Source organism: Dromiciops gliroides, chromosome 6 (genome assembly GCF_019393635.1).
Source record: "Dromiciops gliroides isolate mDroGli1 chromosome 6, mDroGli1.pri, whole genome shotgun sequence".
NCBI lineage: Eukaryota > Metazoa > Chordata > Mammalia > Microbiotheria > Microbiotheriidae > Dromiciops > Dromiciops gliroides.
The window spans coordinates 139,605,095-139,624,146 of record NC_057866.1 but is presented as its reverse complement, the minus strand read 5'-3'; the positions used below and the strand labels follow the sequence as shown (position 1 = coordinate 139,624,146).

At 35.7% G+C, this 19,052-nt stretch overlaps 1 protein-coding gene across 1 annotated transcript in view; it reads left to right on the top strand.

The window, feature by feature from the left end:
• The window catches only part of LOC122732098 (transmembrane protease serine 11F-like), a 108,554-nt gene extending 99,402 nt beyond the window's left edge, over positions 1-9,152 (top strand). Inside the window, 3 exon segments of the mRNA XM_043972266.1 lie at positions 4,635-4,894; positions 8,192-8,334; positions 8,991-9,152. Of these exon segments, the coding sequence (XP_043828201.1) occupies positions 4,635-4,894; positions 8,192-8,334; positions 8,991-9,152 (565 nt within the window).
• The last annotated feature ends 9,900 nt before the right edge of the window (positions 9,153-19,052 follow it).

Genomic DNA, 19,052 nt, shown 5'->3' with positions numbered 1-19,052 from the left:
CAATAACAAAAAAGAAAAGGTGAAATTAAAAAAAAATTCCTCAATTTAAATAATATTGAATTTAATAGAGATTCATGTAAATTCTTACTCTGGTTTTCAAAAATCAGTTTTAGTAGTACAAGATGGGGGAGTCATGGTTAAATAGACATTCTCTAAAATGATCTGAGGGTTTTAGTAGAAATATAAATCTATAGTATGATAAGGCAACTAAGAAAGCAAATGAGATCTTAGGCTCCACCTCAGAAAGGCTAGCATTCAGGAATATATAGGTTTACTATTTTCTATCCTGGTCCAATCCCATATGGAGTACTGAATTCTTTTTACTTGATTATTCACATTCATCACAAGGGCATTGTTATCATTTTTTTTAAAATAATGAGGATGTGGGAGGGAGAGAAAATAGATATTCTGTTAATGAAAAAAAAAATTTTAAACAATGTTTATGGATTAGGCTTATGTTGGGCAACTGTAGGCAACAATTAGCTCTATAATAATGGTCCAGTTCTGGTAAAAGTTATTGGTTGAGTTCTCGTTTCTATTTTCAGTTTGGGGATTTGTCATTTTATTTATTTTTTTATTTTTTTATTTTTTTTAGTGAGGCAATTGGGGTTAAGTGACTTGCCCAGGGTCACACAGCTAGTAAGTGTTAAGTATCTGAGACCGGATTTGAACTCATGTACTCCTGACTCCAGGGCCGGTGTTCTATCCACTGCGCCACCTAGCTGCCCCTGGGATTTGTCATTTTAATCCATGAAAGACAGCAAAAGTGATGTAGATGTGTATGTGTATGTATGTGAATGTGTGTATAAATATGTGTGTTAATTCTATATATCTATCAATATTCTAGTTATAAGGTCATGCCTTGCGAGGCATTTGATAAGTACGTACATTTTATGAACTTTAATAATGCGTTACACAGTTTAAAACATTTCCTTGAATAATCTACAATTATCATTAAATCTAGCTTCCTTAAGTATTAGAATATAAACTGATTGTAAGCAGGGGTTCTTTCTTTCTTTTTACTTGCATCTCTAGCAACTAGGAGAGTGTCTGGAAAATGGTGAGTGTTCAATACATACTTATAGGTTGATCAATTGATAATCTTTGGGGGGGGGCAATGGGGTTGTGACTTGCCCAGGGTCACACAGGTAGTAAGTGTCAAGTGTCTGAGGCCAGATTTGAACTCAGGTCCTCCTGAATCCAGTGCTGGTGCTTCATCCATTGTACCACCTAGCTGCCCCCAATAACCTTTCATAATTTTCCAGTGACTTAGGCCTGAACTGCCACCTTAAACCCAGAAACAAGCAAATCCACATGATTCAGTAATTTGTTTGAGGCATCTCTATCAATAGAGTATTGATGAATTCATGCAGATATTGCCCACAGAAGGACTTTTGAATCCATTCTTGGATTTTAGTAATTCTCTAGGCTTCTTCTACAGTTAAATTACTTTCAGTTATGTTCACCACTGGTGGGTGCCTGTTTTAAGCCTTGACTATTGCTTGCTGAGGTAGTATCTGTTCTCAAAATATTTCTGTAGGTAAAAGGTTCTCACAGTGTGGTCTATAGAGGCTGTCTGAGGTGTGGGAGGTCAAAATTATTCTCATAAAAAACATTTTAATGTTATTTTCCTCTTAAAGTACTCAACTCTTTTCCAACTATACATCTGTGTGAGGTCAGATTTCCTTCATATGAAGCTTTAACCAAAACAACATATCACAATAAGTTGAATGCAGAAAGAGATATGAGAATCTAGCTGTATCCTATTAAGCTAGACAGGAAAGAGATATGAAAAAATATATAAAACAATTCCAATCCTATTTTTTACTTTTAGAAAATACAGGGGCTTTTTTGGTAAAACTTTCATTTATGTAATTAATTATTACTGTTATTCTAAAATAAATAAATATGTGTTAAAGATATCACATTTATTTCCTAATAATATAAATATTGATAGACATAACCCACATAAGAAAAGAAGGAAAAAAAATTTGTTAATCAGATATAGCCAGACATTGTACTAAAGTGCTTTAAAAATATTTTCTCATTTGATTTTCATAATAACACTGAGAGGTAGATTCTATTTTTCCCATTTTATGTTGGTGAAACTGAGGCAGACAGATTACACAGCTATTAACTGTCTAAGGCCTGATTTGAATGCATATATTCCTGACTCCAGGCCCAGTGTTTGACCTACTATATCACCTAGCTATCTCTAAAAAAGATTCATTGCAGTGCTCAATGATTTTTAAGACTCTAAGTTTGTCCTCAGACCAAAAACGTTTGAGAAATGAAGCTATAAGTTTTTCATATGCTTTAATAGTTTGTCTCAATCCTTATCCTCTTTTGGGGGGAGGCAAGAAACTAATAATTATTTCAGGATCTATACAAAATAATATATGTAAATGTACTTGCATAGTGTCTGGCATAGAGAAGAAATTATATAAATGCTTATTCCTCCTTCCTTCTTCCCTAATGATGACAGACACTGTATTGCAAGGATTCCTTCCAGCTCTGTTGTGGCCCATTTAAGGTTCCAAAAGTTTATCATTGTTGAGTCTTTTCAATCACGTCCAACTCTTTGAGACCCCACTTGGGGCTTTCTGGGCAAAGACACTAGAGTGGTTTGCCATTCTCTTCTCTAATTCATTTGATAGATGACAAACTGAGGCAAACTGGGTTAAGTGACTTGTGTCACACAGCTAATAAGTATCTGAGGCTGAATTCAAAGTTATGAAGATGAGTCTTCCTGATTCCAAGCCCAGTGCTCTATCCACTGTGCCACCTAGCTGCCACGTTGTTGTTAACCTCTATTAAATTCTTACTCTGATTTCTCTTATCATTTTAGAATTTCCAGAAAATCATTCTTGGTTCTAGAAATTTTTTCTAGCAGAACACCTTAACAGTTCTTATCAAGCTGGAAAGGCTTCATGTAAAAACCTAGTAGCTCATCATTGGATTAGAGTCAGGGGTATTTTTTTTGGGGGGGGGAGGTGCATAACAATTCTTAAAGATTGCCTACCATTGATTTTAGAAAAAAAAAACTTGGAAAGACTTGGATGTAGGAAGGGAGATGCTATTTACCATTGGTGGTAATATACCAATGGAAGGATTATCCATACTGATCTTTTAAGGATTGCAAAAAATATTATTAGATCATTATATTCTACTTTATGGGAGTTGAAAAATATTAATGCTGCTATAGTGAAAAAAAACCTCTGGACTAAGTATATGGACAAATAGAATCAAGATGCAGCTCTGTCACTAACTAAATATAAGGCCTTGGGAAAGTCTCTTCTTTTTATGACTTAACTACTTCCTTTAGTAAATGAAAAGGTTGGACTCAATTATCTCTAAGGTTTCTTTTCTAGCCATAAAATTATATGTGCAAACAAAAACAAAACAAAAAAAGTCATGTCCTGATAATTCTACTTTTTAAAAAAATTATTTATTTTGAATTTAAGAAATAAAGCAAGCATTTCCATCAGAGTATGATAGAAATAAAGAAGATGATTGCACATTAAACTGCAAATCTATTATGTACAACTTGCTATTCCTTTTAAATATATAATAAAATATCATGTCATTTTCTTTTTTACCCTTTTTTTCCTTCCCATCCTACCTTGGTCCTATAGATGGTTACCATTAGACACAAGTGTGTGTGTGTGTGTGTGTGTGTGTGTGTGTGTGTGTATAAAATCATTTTATACATACTTCTATTTATTAATTCTTTCTCTGGATCAGATGGCATTTTCCTTCATAGATCTTTTGTAGTTAATTTGAGTATTTATAATAGTCAAAATGATTTACTCAAAGTTGTTCTTAAATTGATATTGATGTTACTGTATACAACATTCTCTTGGTTCCGCTCATTCTGTTTTTTTTTATTTCATGCAAATCTATTCATGTTTTTCTAAGATCATTGAACTCATAATTTCTTGAGGCACAGAAGTATCCCACAACTTGTTCAGCCATGCCCCAATTGATGAGCATCCCAGTAATTTCCAGTTCTTTGCCATCACAAAGAGAGCTGCTATTAATATTTTAGAAGATATAGGTTATTTTCCTTCTTCTCTAATCATCTTTGAAACAGACCTAGTAGTGGTATTATTTAGTCAAAGGGTATAGCCAGTTTATTGACTCTTTGCAATAATTCCAAATTTCTTGCCAAAATGGTTGGATCAGTTCACATTTCCATCAACAGTGAATTAGTGTCCCAATTTTTCCACATCCCTTCCAACATTTGTCACTTTCCCTTTCAATTGTGTTAGTCAATCTGATAGGTATAAAATGATATCTCAAGGTTGTTTTAATTTGCAACTCTCTATTCAATAATGATTTAGGGCATTTTTATATGACAAAATTGTTTTGGTTTCATCAGAAACTCTTTATATCCTTTGATGATTTATCAATTGGGGAATGATTCATATTTTTATAGATTTGACAAAGTTCTTTATATATTTGAGATATGAGACCTTTATCTGAGAAACTGTCTATAAAATCCCCCCAATTTTCTGTTTTCCTTGTGATCTTGCCTCTATTTTTTAAAGGTAAAGGTTAAACCTAGCAATTTAGCTGAAGGTTGAACTTTGCACGTTATCCAAAAAATAACTTATTCACTTAAATCTTCACAGAACTAAGAATCCAAGGCAATGGATTGCAACATTTGGAACAACCATTATACCACCTTTAGCAAAACGAAATGTTGAAACAATTATTGTTCATGAAAAATACAACAACATTACACATGAAAATGATATTGCCTTGATGCAACTGGCTGAAAGCATTGAATATTCCCATGAGATCCAACGAGTTTGCCTCCCAGAATCTTATATAAAATTGCCACCTCAAACAAGTGTTTTTGTCACTGGATTTGGATCTGTAGTAGAAGATGGTGAGTATTTTAAAAATTGCATAGCTTAATTGTGGATAGAGACCTAATGATTTGTCATAGGGAAAACACATTTAAGTTCATCATTTGAAGACATGCACTCTACTCTAATAGAAGGTATGGTGGACTTGAAGTCAAGAGAAATCTAGGTTAATTCTCAGTCTTCATTGTCTTATCTGTTAAATGAAAATGATGGTATTTATACTATCTACCACAAGAGTTGTTGTAAAGAATGTATTTTTTAACTTAAGTACCATATACAAGTGAGCTGTTCAAAATTATTCAGAAACTAGAGTAAAGCAATCAAATTCGTATTTTAAGAGTACCAGGGATTCATCTAATAATATCATGCTCCATTGCACTGTAGGTGTCAAGGTCTCTGGCAATCTGACTACCAAGAACCCATAAGACCCCTTGCATGTACCTGCTCCCCAAAATAGGAAAGGGACATTAGGTACAAAGGTATGAAAGACATTGCAATGATAAATCGACTCAGACCCCTTGTGGGTTTTTTGGCCAAGGTATCGTTTAGGCAGCATATAGCACCACTTAGTTCCGGGTCCTTGGTATTTTATTCATGACCAATTCCTGCAAGCTTTCTCATCCTATATAATTCTTTCTAAATGTCTTTCTAAAATGTCTTTGTTGATGTCAGTCATTCTAAAAATGATCCCTTTAACAACCTGAAGTAAACCTATTACACAGAAAATTGTCTTAGTCTGTAATTAACAAGCATAGCAATTTCAAACTGCTATACAATGAGTTCTCCCTTTTGTCCTACATCATAGTAGTTGTATTCATACCACATATTTTGTTTTATTTATGTAAAAGTCAAAATGATCATGATTAATATATATGGATTTGTGGGTCTCTTCTACTAATTTAACCATTTCCCATGGGCTTAAATGTTAGGAACTTCTCTAACAGAATGTCTCTTAGATATTCTCCAGCCTTAAATTTGATAATTCTGTGTTTTTCCTAGTAGTTCAGGAGATAATTTGGCATATTTTGGGGGTGGTTTAGTATTAAAGACGAGGTGAGTAATACTCACTTTTTCTAACTTCCTTACTGGATGCCTAGATTTCTACACCACTAAACCTCATGCAGTTCTCTTTCCTTATAGTTGTCCCCCAATAACTTTCTTTTTCTATCCTTTTTTTTTTGCCTATCTTTCCCATTATAACTTGCTTAACTTGTGTTCCTTTACCTCAAGTTCTGTTCTCTGCTTCAGAAAAAAAAAAAAAGATTTTTATACATCAACTAAAATCACCTACCACATCTTGATTACCTCCTTTGTGTCCCACTACTATTGGGGAACAAGAAAGAGAAGACTTTATCCCTGTCCAACATGTAGTTTCTACCTTGAAACAACTTCAACCACTCCACTTCACTCCTGGGCCATCTCACTAGCTAACCTATTGCCAAGCAGATCAGAAACCAAGCCTTAAAGGATTCAAATGTTTCTCCTGCCCAGAGGCCCCCACTGTTCTGATCAGTGATTGCTTCAATTATCCATTGCAATTAGGATTAGCTTCAAGTAACATTTCATTCATCAGTTGCCATGCTCCAAACTCCCCTTTCCTAGTTGGGAACTACAATAAAATCAACTCTGTTATTGTTCTTGGAAAAGATTTGACAATCTTACCAAACTAAAATATCCCTCCAAGCCACTGCTCTGTTTTGTGTGTTCTCTCTCCTCATTAGAATGAACACCCTTTTAGAGAAGACAAGGACTGTCTCCTTTTTGTGAGTCTTGATTGCTTTGTATTGCTTGGTATATGGTAAAGCCCTTAACAAATGCTTTTTCATTCACTCATATCATCTAGTTAAGGAGACAAATTGAAAATGCAGCTAGTTGTAGTGGTAGCAGAAGAGAGAGGAAGGAGGAGTGAAATAAAGATAGAGGAAGATTTATAAAGGTGATTTAGAGGGTTTGGAAATGGAAAAGGCCTGGAGGTTTAATTTGGAGAGGAAAAATTTAGAAGGACTTAATGGAAAAGGAAAAAGACTTGCTTGAAGGAGAATGGTTAGATCTAAATGAAGAGGACCTGAGTCGAAGAAAAAGGAATTGAGCTGAAGAAGGATTAGAGAAAAAAAGATTCAAGCAGAAGGATCTAAGGTGGAGAATGAATTCCAGGAGACAGCGAATGCCCAGGGAGGAGAAAGATATGTTTTGAGTGATAGGAACTCAACTGAAAAAAAAAAAAAGGATTTAGAGAAGAAGGACTAGAGCAGAAGGACTTGAAGAGGAGAAGTAGGAGTTAAAATAAAATGAAAAACCTGAAAAGAAGAAGGAAGAGGAGAATGGACACTCAGGATAAGATAGTTGATAAGATGGAAAGAAGTTAGCTTGATTAGAGTGTGGTTTTCAAAATGTTAACAAGGTGTTAATAAGGAGAGATAAAGAGGGGATACTATCTTTTTGGAAAAAGAGAAATGGGGGAGGGGGCTAGAAAATAAAATAAATTCCTTTGGGAGACATAGTTAAATGGTTGGATCTAACAACTAGTCAGAAATGGTTCTATTTCGAATTGGAACTTGTCTTCCAGTGAAATGTACAAGCATCTGTATTTTTCAATATTTTAAACTTCTGATTTACATAATCTATAGATGATATGCCTATCAAAATTTCAGAGATGGGAGGGGTGGCTAACACATTTGATTGTAGTCAAGTTTCAAAAACTTATTGTCATTCCAAAATATTGTGTTAAACTAAATAAGAGGAAAATTATTATTATTATTATTACCATTGTTTTGTTATTTTTCTTAATAGCCAACATTTATGTCATGCTTTAAATGTTGGCAAAGTGTTTTACTCATGTTATTTACTAGGGACAAATGTAAAGTTTCATCATTTTGTTAAAAAAAATCAACTTTTTAAGTAGAGGAGAAATAGTAAGATGAAAGTTCAAGAGAAAGAGATCTTAGGACTTTAGTAGGCTACATGCAATCTTACTAAGTATGAAGTCTGATCTCATTGCCAAGAAAGCTAATGTGATCTTGAGTTATATATCAAGAGCCCCTTATTCTATACCCTGGTCAGTTCACATCTAAAATATTCTGGTTATCTCACAAATTGCAGTTGTTATTATGATATATTAAGGATTATTATGATGATATTGATGATACAAAGTTGCATTTATTCATATATGTACATGACTCCTTCTATCCATATTTTTATGACAAAAAATAAACACTGAACAGTATTCAAACAATCTTAATAAATTGATTCAAACATTTGATGATTCTTTTGCTTGTCTTGGCTACATAGATAATGATGTACCAACTTTGTGTTTACAGGGCCAATCCAAAATGTTCTTCGCCAAGCCAGAGTGGAAATCATTAGCACTAATGTGTGTAACAGAACAGATGTGTATAATGGTCTTATAAAAAAAGGAATGCTATGTGCTGGGTTCCTGGAAGGAAAAATCGATGCTTGCAAGGTATGTTTGATGTTAACATTAAGCACTTCTAGACAGATATTAAGTATTTCAAAGTTTCTCAAACACTGCTCTACAGAAGTATGAATCATATTCACTTGTCCAAGGATAGTCTCCAGTTTAAATAGAGATCAGTCTTAAAGACTTATAAAATGAAGTCAACTTTTGAAGAAAACAAAATTTGAGGGACAGTTTCCCCTATGTTCTCACAAATTAAGATTAATTATAGGGGGCAGCTAGGTGGCGCAGTGGATAGAGCACTGGCCCTGGAGTCAGGAGTACCTGAGTTCAAATCTGGCCTCAGACACTTAACACACACTTACTAGCTGTGCGACCCTGGGCAAGTCACTTAACCCCAATTGCCTCACTAAAGGTTAATTATATATCAATGGACAAACATTACCATTCTTTAACAAATTAGAGATATTATCCAATTGTTTTAAGTACCAAATAGTGCAGTTGATTAATGCAATTGAATATAAAGTCTCATTGCAAGATTTACTTGCAAGTTATGGAAGCATTCTGAAACATTGTTCAGCTTTAGTTCAATGTCAATATTCCTCCTTTCGCAAGAAAAGAAGTGTTTGAAATTCTTCTGATTGTAATAAAATGTAGTAGTACTCTGTCAGATTTTTAAATACTTATTTATTTTTCCTTAGGGTGATTCTGGTGGACCCCTGGTTTTTCCTGATCACCATGATATCTGGTACCTTATTGGAATAGTGAGTTGGGGAGAATCATGTGCTCTTCCCAAAAGACCTGGAGTCTACACTCAAGTGACTCAGTATCTGAACTGGATTAACTCAAAAGTTGGTCTCTAATGCAAAGTCTTCATTTGAGTAAAATGAATGAGTTGTATGTTCATCTGAAACTCCTACATCATGTGTATTTTTAATCTGCATGTGGTTTGGATCAATGCCCTGAACACATCATGAATCACAAAGGACTTATATTGATTTATCATTCTCCACCTCGCTGCATGTATCACTTATATTCCTCCTACCATGAGGAAAATAGAAGCTATAATGACAGATAAAACAAAGCCACTACCAAAGAAAAGTTCCATCTAATATGATTTTTAAAATACGTTTTACTAAGGACTTTTGTTTTTAAATCAAAGTCATTCTCAAATATAGCATTACTACCCCCATATGGGATCCACCCTTACAACAATGAAAAACAATTCAGAAAATCAGCATATATGGTTAGTGTCTCTAACCATGAATTCAACATTCTGTACCCATAGTTCCCGTATCTTCTGCTAAGAAGACTTCTCTGATATTATTTTACTCCCTAACTATATTTATAAACTTTTTTTTCCTCCATAGTGAAGAAAGAGGACATTTTTCTCTAGGATACTAGGGAGACTCAAACATTGTATAACAATTCTTCCCATTTCTTGATTCTTATAACAAACACAACCACTTAATTTATTGCTGAGGATAATAGGTTGAGCCATTTCTTCTAGGGACACAATAACTTAATTATATTACTTATTTACCCTATCTCCTAGTGGCACAGCATGGAAGTTGATATATAAAGGCTGGAAATTTCATCCAAGTTCAATACCTAAAGGACAAAATAGTAATCATTATGCTATTGGACTTTCCATTTAATTATCTGAAACTGTAACATTTTTATATGGGGCACAGAGCATCTATTTATTATATTGATACTCATTCTGCATACTGTAGTAAGAAGCATATCATTACTTGAAGGTAATGCTGAAAGAATGAGAAAAGATGACGGTGCTGAATGCATTTGAGGCCTATTAGAGACAACTGTATGAATGAACAAAAGAAAGATGCTAAAGAAAAAATGTGCCTCAGGCTAATTGATAGTTGGTTTCAAAAACTCATTTTGAGTGTGTGTTTTTAAGTATGGGTGAAGACAGAGAAGACTATTTTTCCAGATCATCAGTGGAACAACATATTCAATTCCATTTTTAGAAAAATCCGTGCCAAAGTATGGTGATTAGCATTCTATTATGTCTACTATTGATGGTTTTCTCACTTTTCATCAATATGTAGATTTAGCCTAGATCGAAAGGAAAACGTTAGTGACTCTTAGACAAGAGAGCCAGGATTAATAAAGATGAATAGGCTGACATTTGGAGATCATTCTTCTTCATGTGCTTCAGACTTAATACAAGTTGAAATAATTTGTTTAAACATGTTCCTTCCCGAAATCATGTAATTGACTTCTATTTTTTTTCATTTCATTTGCAAAAAATGAGAAGGAGGGACTCCTGTACTTTTATAATGACCTGTGTGTCTTGTTAATATGTTTCAAAAAAATTTTTTCCCATAAAAATATATTTCATGGGATATTAAGATCTATGGCCTTCAACAGCAGCCGGGACTCCAGATATATTTGAGCTCAACTCAGGGACTAATGTGCCAAGCACAAATCTCTTGTAGCTGTGAATTACCAATGAAGTGTCTGATTTCTGTTTTTCATTTTTTGTCTTAATCTCTTTCCACTCCCAGTTGTCAGTGATCTGTCTTTCCTCACATTACCTTGTATTTATTTCTTATCTGTATACATTTACATCTCTACCCCAGTTCTACCCAGTAGAATTTTGACAGCAGACAAAACTTTTTTTTTGTCTCAGAAACAAACACATAGCACAGTGCATGTACATAGTAAAGACTTTAAAATGTTTTTTGAATCAAATAGAAATATCCAGGGTTATTGACAAAGCCTCAGTCAGCAACTCTTGTTGATGGTGCTGATTTTTATTAGGTTGGATTTTTTCGTTTGTTTTTTAAAGTAGCTATATGTGAAAAAGATCCCATAATAATTATTATTTACCTGAAAGTATTGACTAGATTTAAGAGGAAATGTTCCTATAGTATTTTCATTTAATAGAGACCTTATTTCCTGAATTGTATGTGAAAAGTAGGTAATAGTAAAAGAGACAGTGTGGTGTAATGGCTACAGCACTAGCCTTGGAGTTCGTAGGACCTAAGTTAAAGTCCAGCTTCTGACACACACTGCCGACTATGTGAAACATTGTCAAGTCACTTAATTTCTCAGTTCCAGAAGCAATTCTTAAGACTATACATTAAAAACACACACACACACACACACACACACACACACACACACACACACACACACAAAACACACTGGTAGGGGAGTTTCTACACCAGGAGATCTATACATGAAAGAAATCATAGTTCTGGATCAAAACAAATAGAGCAGCTGAATACCACTAGGGGAAACAAGACAAATAAAAATAAAATTCTATTTCCAAAATTTTCTGGCCAATCTCTATATATTTGACATGTATTTGATTAATGATGAAACCTTCTTATATTATGCCCAAGCTCCTCAGATAGTAAGAAAAAATGAGCACAGGGTACTTTTGGAAATCTCCAGTTTCCTTAGTTTCTGTACTAGACTTATGGGTACATGCTATTGTATCCTTCTGTTTCTCAATCGGGATTTTCATTTTAGTAAGATTGAAATTTTATTGGTCTCTGGGATATGAGCTTATTTTTTCCTCCTAGAGGTATTACAGTTATTTATTTATATAAGCCCATTCCTTAATGCAATTTAATTTATTTATATTTTGGAAATGACTATAAAAGTTGGAGCCATAAGTCTCAGTATTGCCAAGTTGGTTCTGCATCACAGGGGCAACAAGGGCCTCCTATGGTCTAGTACTAGTTTGATCTCTATTTTGTTGAATGGTCTTTTACAACTTATTGTATAGCTTTTAACCTCAATTCCTCTGTCTATTGAATGATATGCTTGCCTACCTCACAGGGCTGTTGTGAGGTTTAACTTACATGAATTAACATCTACTTGTCTTTGAGTGTTTAGATAAAAACTGTTATGAAAATGCAAAGCCTATTATTGTAAACTATCAGCAATGCAGAGGGTGACTTTAGATCACCATATGTACTAATATTTTAATGTAGTTTTTATACAGTTGTCAATATTTTTATTTATGTAGGGTGTTGCTTTGTATATTTTACAAATATATTTATGGTAACAAAGAGCCTTTGTCTCTCGTGTGATGAACGATAGTCACATTCCAGAATTTTAAAAAGCTATGCTAAAATTTTTATAGTTTCCTGTTCCTGGAAATTAGGGTAAGTAATGAAGCACATAATCCCTATGGAATTGTAATGGAATTTCTCTAACCAAAGAGCTCACTGTGTGCAGTGCTGAAAAATAAGGTCACTTCAAATGATTCTGCTACTTCCTACCAGTGTGACCTTGAGCACGTCTTTTCACTTCTCTGAGCCCCAATTTGCTTATCTCTAAAATGAGGAAGTTAAGTTGGCCTCTGTGATCCCTTCAAGATATAAATCTGTGACTCTAATACCACTCTACCCATTGCAAAAGCCCAATATTTTGCCTCTTTTCCTCCCTTTTTTTACAGAGAGGTAATGTAGGACAGCAGCCCCCTCTGGATAATTGTAAAATGAGAACACCAAGAACCACTGCTGTAGATAATGAAATCAGTAGTTATGGAGTTAGAGAATGTGAAAGTTCCAAGAGAATAGCCCTCACTGTAATAAATAAAGCTCCTGAGGCACAAACAAGTAAGGTGACTTGTCTGAAGACAAACAGTAAGTTACTGGTAAAGCCAAGATTTAGAACTCAGGTCTCCTAAGCAGAGTCCAGGCTAATGATAGGCAAGGTAGGTAGCATCCAAGGACACAGTAGGAAGGGAGGCATAAAGGGTAGTTTTAAACACTATTTTTTTTTTTTTGGTGAGGCAATTGGGGTTAAGTGACTTGCCCAGGGTCACACAGCCAGCAAGTGTTAAGTGTCTGAGGCCAGATTTGAACTCAGGTACTCCTGACTCCAGGGCCGGTGCTCCATCCACTGCGCCATCTAGCTGCCCCTTTAAACACTATTTTAAATAAGGGTCCTAAAGACCAGAAAATTACAATCTCTGGGGCATGTAGGGTTTTATTTTCTGGTCAGTTAAGTTACAAGCATTACAGTGAAAACACAAAGACTGGTGGATAGTAACAAACCTTTGAAGGGACGCAATTTTGAGGGTAAAGAGGCTTTAATTAAAAAATAATTTCTGGCCATAGATTATTGCCCAATTCAAAGGAAACAATAGAAATCCTTCAGTAAATTATACTTTGTTGTGAAGTATTTTCTTTGTAGAAAGAATAAAAGAACTGCAAAGTATAATGTGTATAGAGAAGACATCTATTATCCAATCAATTGGACTGCCTTCCTTTAGGATCAAGACGCCAACAATTTGAACTTATGTGCCTTTCATATGCATCTGTTCCCTTTATCTTCACGTAATATTTCCAGGTAATTGGGAAGACAGATATTATTTCAAGGTATAGATAACTAGTAACTTGATTTAGGGTAACTGACTGATTCTGACCATTGGGCACAGTCTTTACTAGGACAAAGCGCCAATCTCAAAGGAAGAAAGAAAGAAGGGAAAATATTAAGTTCTTACTACATGCTGAAAGAGGCAGTTAGACAGCTAGAATGAAGGACCTGAAGTTAGGAGGATCTGAGTTTGCCTCAAGTACTCACTAGCTGTGTGACCCTGGATCAGTCACATCATCTCTCTATACTTCAGTTTTCTCATTTGTTAAATGGAGATAATAATAATACCTAACTCACAGGGTTCCTGAGAGAATCAATGAGTTCACATATAAAAGGCTCACCAGAGCCATGAATAGAAAAATATTGGAGCCCAGAGAAAAAATTATGTCCCTGAGCCAGTAGTACAAAGTTGGGTGGGTGGCATAAAAATTCTCTCTCCCATCAGCTTTGTAATTCATACTGTGAAAATAATACCAAAAAAAAAGTAATAAAGAGAAAGTCTTTTGGGAGGGGGAGAATTAACCACTTTTTCGTGACTTCAGAGATAAAATCTCAAGAGTTGGAAAGGACTGCATTCATTCCACCTAGTGAAATATAAATATAATATGACCCCAAAGAATATAGGGGACATATTATTCTTTCCAGGGGCAGGTAGGTGGCACAGTGGATAGAGTGCTTGACCTGGAGTCAGGAAGACTCATCTTACTGAGTCAAATCTGAGACACATAAGCTGTGTGATCCTGGGGAAGTCACTCAATCCTCTTTGCCTCAGTTTCCTTATCTGTAAAATGAGCTGGAGAAGGAAATGGCAAACCACTCCAGTATCTTTGCGAAGAAAACCCCAAATGGGATAAAAAAGAGTTGGACATCCCTGAAACAACTGAACAAACAGCAACTGAAAAACATTCTTTCTATTCCACCTGAGAGGCCTTAATGAGGCTCCCCCATCTGTGCAGGGAGTGGCAGGTTCCATGAGATCATTCTGGGGGAAAATATTAGTGCTTTTGATTGGTTGGTAAGATGGAGGTTTCATTTGATTCCTTTAATAAGGAGAAAAGAATTTAGATAATCAATAATCCAAATTTATCTAACTGGATATTTATTTTAAAATATCAAAGATTTTAATCTAACCTGTCTCAGACTTGCAGTACTCTCCTGGGACCATTAGCCAATGACCTCTGCCTATGCCCTGTGCCCCTCATGCACACTTCTTCACCTGCTATAACAAAGTTTATCCTCTGGTCCTGAAAGACCCTTAGGAGGGGAAATGCCTAATTTTATAAATTTTCATTATTTTAAATATTTATGATTCATCAGTATGGCTATCTCATTCATTGATGCTTATCATTGCCTCTATGTACCATAAATTACTTCAGATCTTCAAGGATTATATTAGGTAAAATAACTAAAATAAATAGGTACAGTAGAAGCATTGAAAGAATTGCTCTCTGTTCTATATATTGTAACCAATATTTGGCACTATTGGATTTCCAAGACTACTGTGGTCCTGGCCCAAATTCCAAGGACCCTGAAGACATTAAAACAGGGTTATGTATATAATCATTTAACAATTGGATCTCTGAGGGGCCGAGGGGGAGTATGTATCACACACTTTTATTAAGTTTAATCTACATTATTAACATTTCTATATCATTTTCATAAGTCTAAAAATATCAGCAAAACAATAAACAATGCCAAATTTGCAGCCAGACCTATAAATCTATACAACTTCTGGACTAAACTAATCATTTTCCCCAAAAAAGTGTCTATTGGTCCTATTAACCATGGCTGAATTGTTAGTTCTCAGAGTCTAGTCCAAATGGCCCTAGAAGAGTCAGATGACAAATTCTTATTCATTAACCCTATGCTACCAATAGGGATAAATTCAAATAAAAATGTGTCTTTGGAGCTCTGTGACCCTGGGCAAGTCACTTAACCTTCATTGCCCTGCAAAAAAAAAAAAAAAAAGAAAGAAATGTGTCTTTGGAAACTTTCTCTAGTACTGATTCCAGACTAATATGGGTGGCAGAAGGCCATGATTCTGACCCTTAGACATATTTCATCTTGTTCTAAGCCCTTGCCCACTCCTGAAACTAATTACAACCTTTAGGAAGGAAGCAAGGTACTGTAGGTTAAAATACAATTCATTAAGAACCAGATCCAATTCTGCCACCCACTATTGGGTCCTTGAGCAAATGTTTGTTGTTGTTGTTGAGTCATTCAGTTGTGTCTGACTCTTCATGACCCTGTGGACCATCCTATCCATGGGGTTTTCTTGGCAAAGATACTGGAATGATTTGCCATTTCCTTCTCCAGTGGATTAAAGCAAAAAGAGGCTCAGTTACTTGCCCAGGGTGATGCAGCTAGTAAATATCAGAGGCCAGATTTGAACTCGGGCCCAGTCCAGGCCCAGTGCTCTATCCACTGAGTCAACTGGCTACCTCAATAATTTGAGGAAGTTATACCACCTAATTTCTGTGGACTTCAGTTTCTTCAGCTGTTAGATGAAGAGGATTAACCAATATAATAAGGTCCTTCCTCCAAGTCCAGTTGCCATCAACCCAAACCTCTAGCCCCCTCCTTCCAGGACCACAAATATTGTCTTCTAGTTCCCCCAGAAATCCCTACCTGTTCCTAAGTTTCTACTTCTCTAGTGACATCTGGCCCTGCCTAGGTGTGGCATATCTTCCCTAGGTGTGGTTCCATTTCTTCCCAGAGCTGAAGGAAGAGATACTCCAGATTGGGAAGGGGGTGGGAGGAAGGCATCCTGTAAAAAGCTGCCCAAGAAAAGTGGGGCCAAAGTGGCCTGCAAGTCTGGTGAGGTTGCCTTGGCCCTGAAGAAAATGAGCCTTTGGTGGGGCTGTAGGCCTGAGGCTTCAGTCAAGGGTGCCATGATCTCTGTGAATTCTTGAAGGATGGGAAAGGCAGCTGATTAAAAGACTAGCAGGACAACCACCTGATCCTCCTAAAGCCAAGGTTGGGCCAGTATCTGAGTAAGAGGCTCTTCCGGAAACATGTCTGGTGCTATCCCAGCCTTACCTGGGGCCCTCTTGAATCTGTGGCCCTGGTCCCAGCCCCAGACTTGAAATCATGTCAAATAACTCAATGCTTTGTATGTATTTGGTGTAAGTGTGTAGTGGGGGAAGGAGAAGAGGCAAATGAATAAATAAATAAAATGAAAAGGATATGGATTAGATGAACTCTAAGGTAAAAGATGAGCTGTCAAATGCCAAAATTTTCAGGGGGACTTCAATTATGATTAGAAGGCAGTAAATAATGTGCTATGGCATGGATGCTTCTGCCTAGGATATGGAGCAACTTGAATCTAGGCATAGTTGAAAGTTTGGAAAAATTGAGGGGAGAGGTCATAAAAAGGAAAAAAGAGGCTAGGACAGAGGATACAGAAGTGAGAGGTGACAATATATGTCGTGTACAATCTATTGGTAAAAACCTTTGAAATCAGTGTCTAAATATTTGTGGGACAGTTCAGAGTAGATAGAGTGCCAGGCCTGAAGTCATGAAGACCCAAGTTCAAATTTGGCATCAGACTGTTAAGGGCTAAAATTCTAGCTAAACTGTCTAAAATATCTAATGAGTGGTCGCCAATAAATTATAAGCTTTAGCAAGAGTTAGACTTTTAAGCATTTATTAAGGAGAATAAGAATTTGGTAAAGAGAGAGAAAGGCCTAGATTCCTATCTATTAAAGGGAGAGCACATTTCTAGCTCCCTTCTCCGCCAGCGTCCCCAGGAAAGAGCGCGAGACTGAGCGCCAGTCTCTTCCTTCCTCCTCCCACTAGTCTGCGTCACTTCCTGATGCCTGGTCTTGCCCTCAAAGACCTTCGCTTCATGGGCAGAACTCTTCTACAGTAAGTATCCAGCAGGTGGCGTTATTCCAATCGTTACAGTCCCCCCTGTTGTTCCTCAAGAAACAAAATGTTTCCTTGACGGAACAGTAAAAACAATATGATAACTATTGCTAACTAATAATATGTGAACAACAATATAGAAAAGGAAGAGAGGAAAGTTTTGTCCAGAGGAGTGATTTTTTTTGTCCTCATGAACCGACGCTTTGACATTAGTCTTGCAAAGGGAGGGCCTCCGCAGAGAATACATGTTACAGATGGTGTATATTATAACAGAAAGAGAAAAAAAACCAACAAAAACAACAAATCAAAACTGTTCATTTAAAGTCTCTGAAAGTCTTTTCTTAGATGTCCTCTAGGTGTAGTCGTGGAATGGAAGTCTTTTCAGGGGTTGAGGTGTAGATGCTGGTAATCAGCCAGGAAAACTTCCTACAAAATTGAGCTTAACACAACTTTAAAATAGCTTTGTCAATAATCAAATCAAACAATGAAAGTTCTCAAAAACATGTCTAAGGGAATTCAGAATCTTAGTTGTTACACATGAAACATATAATAAAACAAAAATTCTAACATTCTTTAAAATTATAATATTACTATAGTCCCCCCTTATGGAGGGTAATTGAGAAGACAATTGCTGCAATATTAATTAATAAAAATAATTTTTATCTTTGTTTTATCACTTTTTGCATCATCTGCCTAATTATCCTCATGCCATTATGAGAAATTTAAAATCTAATATAATTAGTAACAGATGTCAAGGCCAAATTCAACACTGTATTTATCATGACACCTGAGATAATTATGGGGGTTACCATAAAAGAACAGAGAAATGATGGGACATGAGCATTCCCACACTTGAGCAATATGTACTGCCCATACAGTATGCCAGGCTTAAAATAGGTGGATGGAATATACGTCCATGCCACCGAACATATTGGAGGAAACTGAGTCAGACTTAATCAGATCCATGGGATTAAGATGTCCATGGCATCAGGCATATAGGAGGGAGCATAGAAGCCAGGTGTAGAAGTGAGATGGGTGGGATGAATACTTCCAGCCATCTGTACAATATTGTGGGGAAAAAGAGAATAAAATATTAAACCAAGAGAATCCAACCTCAACATTTGTCAAAAGCCGTTCCCTCGGCCATACCTTGACTTCATGCATGTCTCCCCTCATGTGACAGTTCAGTGTCTGCTCTTGCATGTATTCCTCTTGTGATTGGATGGCATCTTGGCCAACTGGCATCTGATAACTCAGAATAACGGCAATTAATGTCTTAAATGATAAATTCCCATAATTTAAAATCTCATATGGATTTAAAAATTGAGGATAATAAATGATTGCAAAAAATGTGAATACATCTTGACTCAGAACACAATATATAATTATGCAACAATTTCAAATAATACCCCTTTTTTTACTTAGTATACAATTACTTTTGTGAAAAATCAGAACATATTTAAATACAAGTTAAAGCACAACAGAATCTCAAAGAAAACTTTTTTTTTTTGAAAAAAGAAAACTTTTACAAA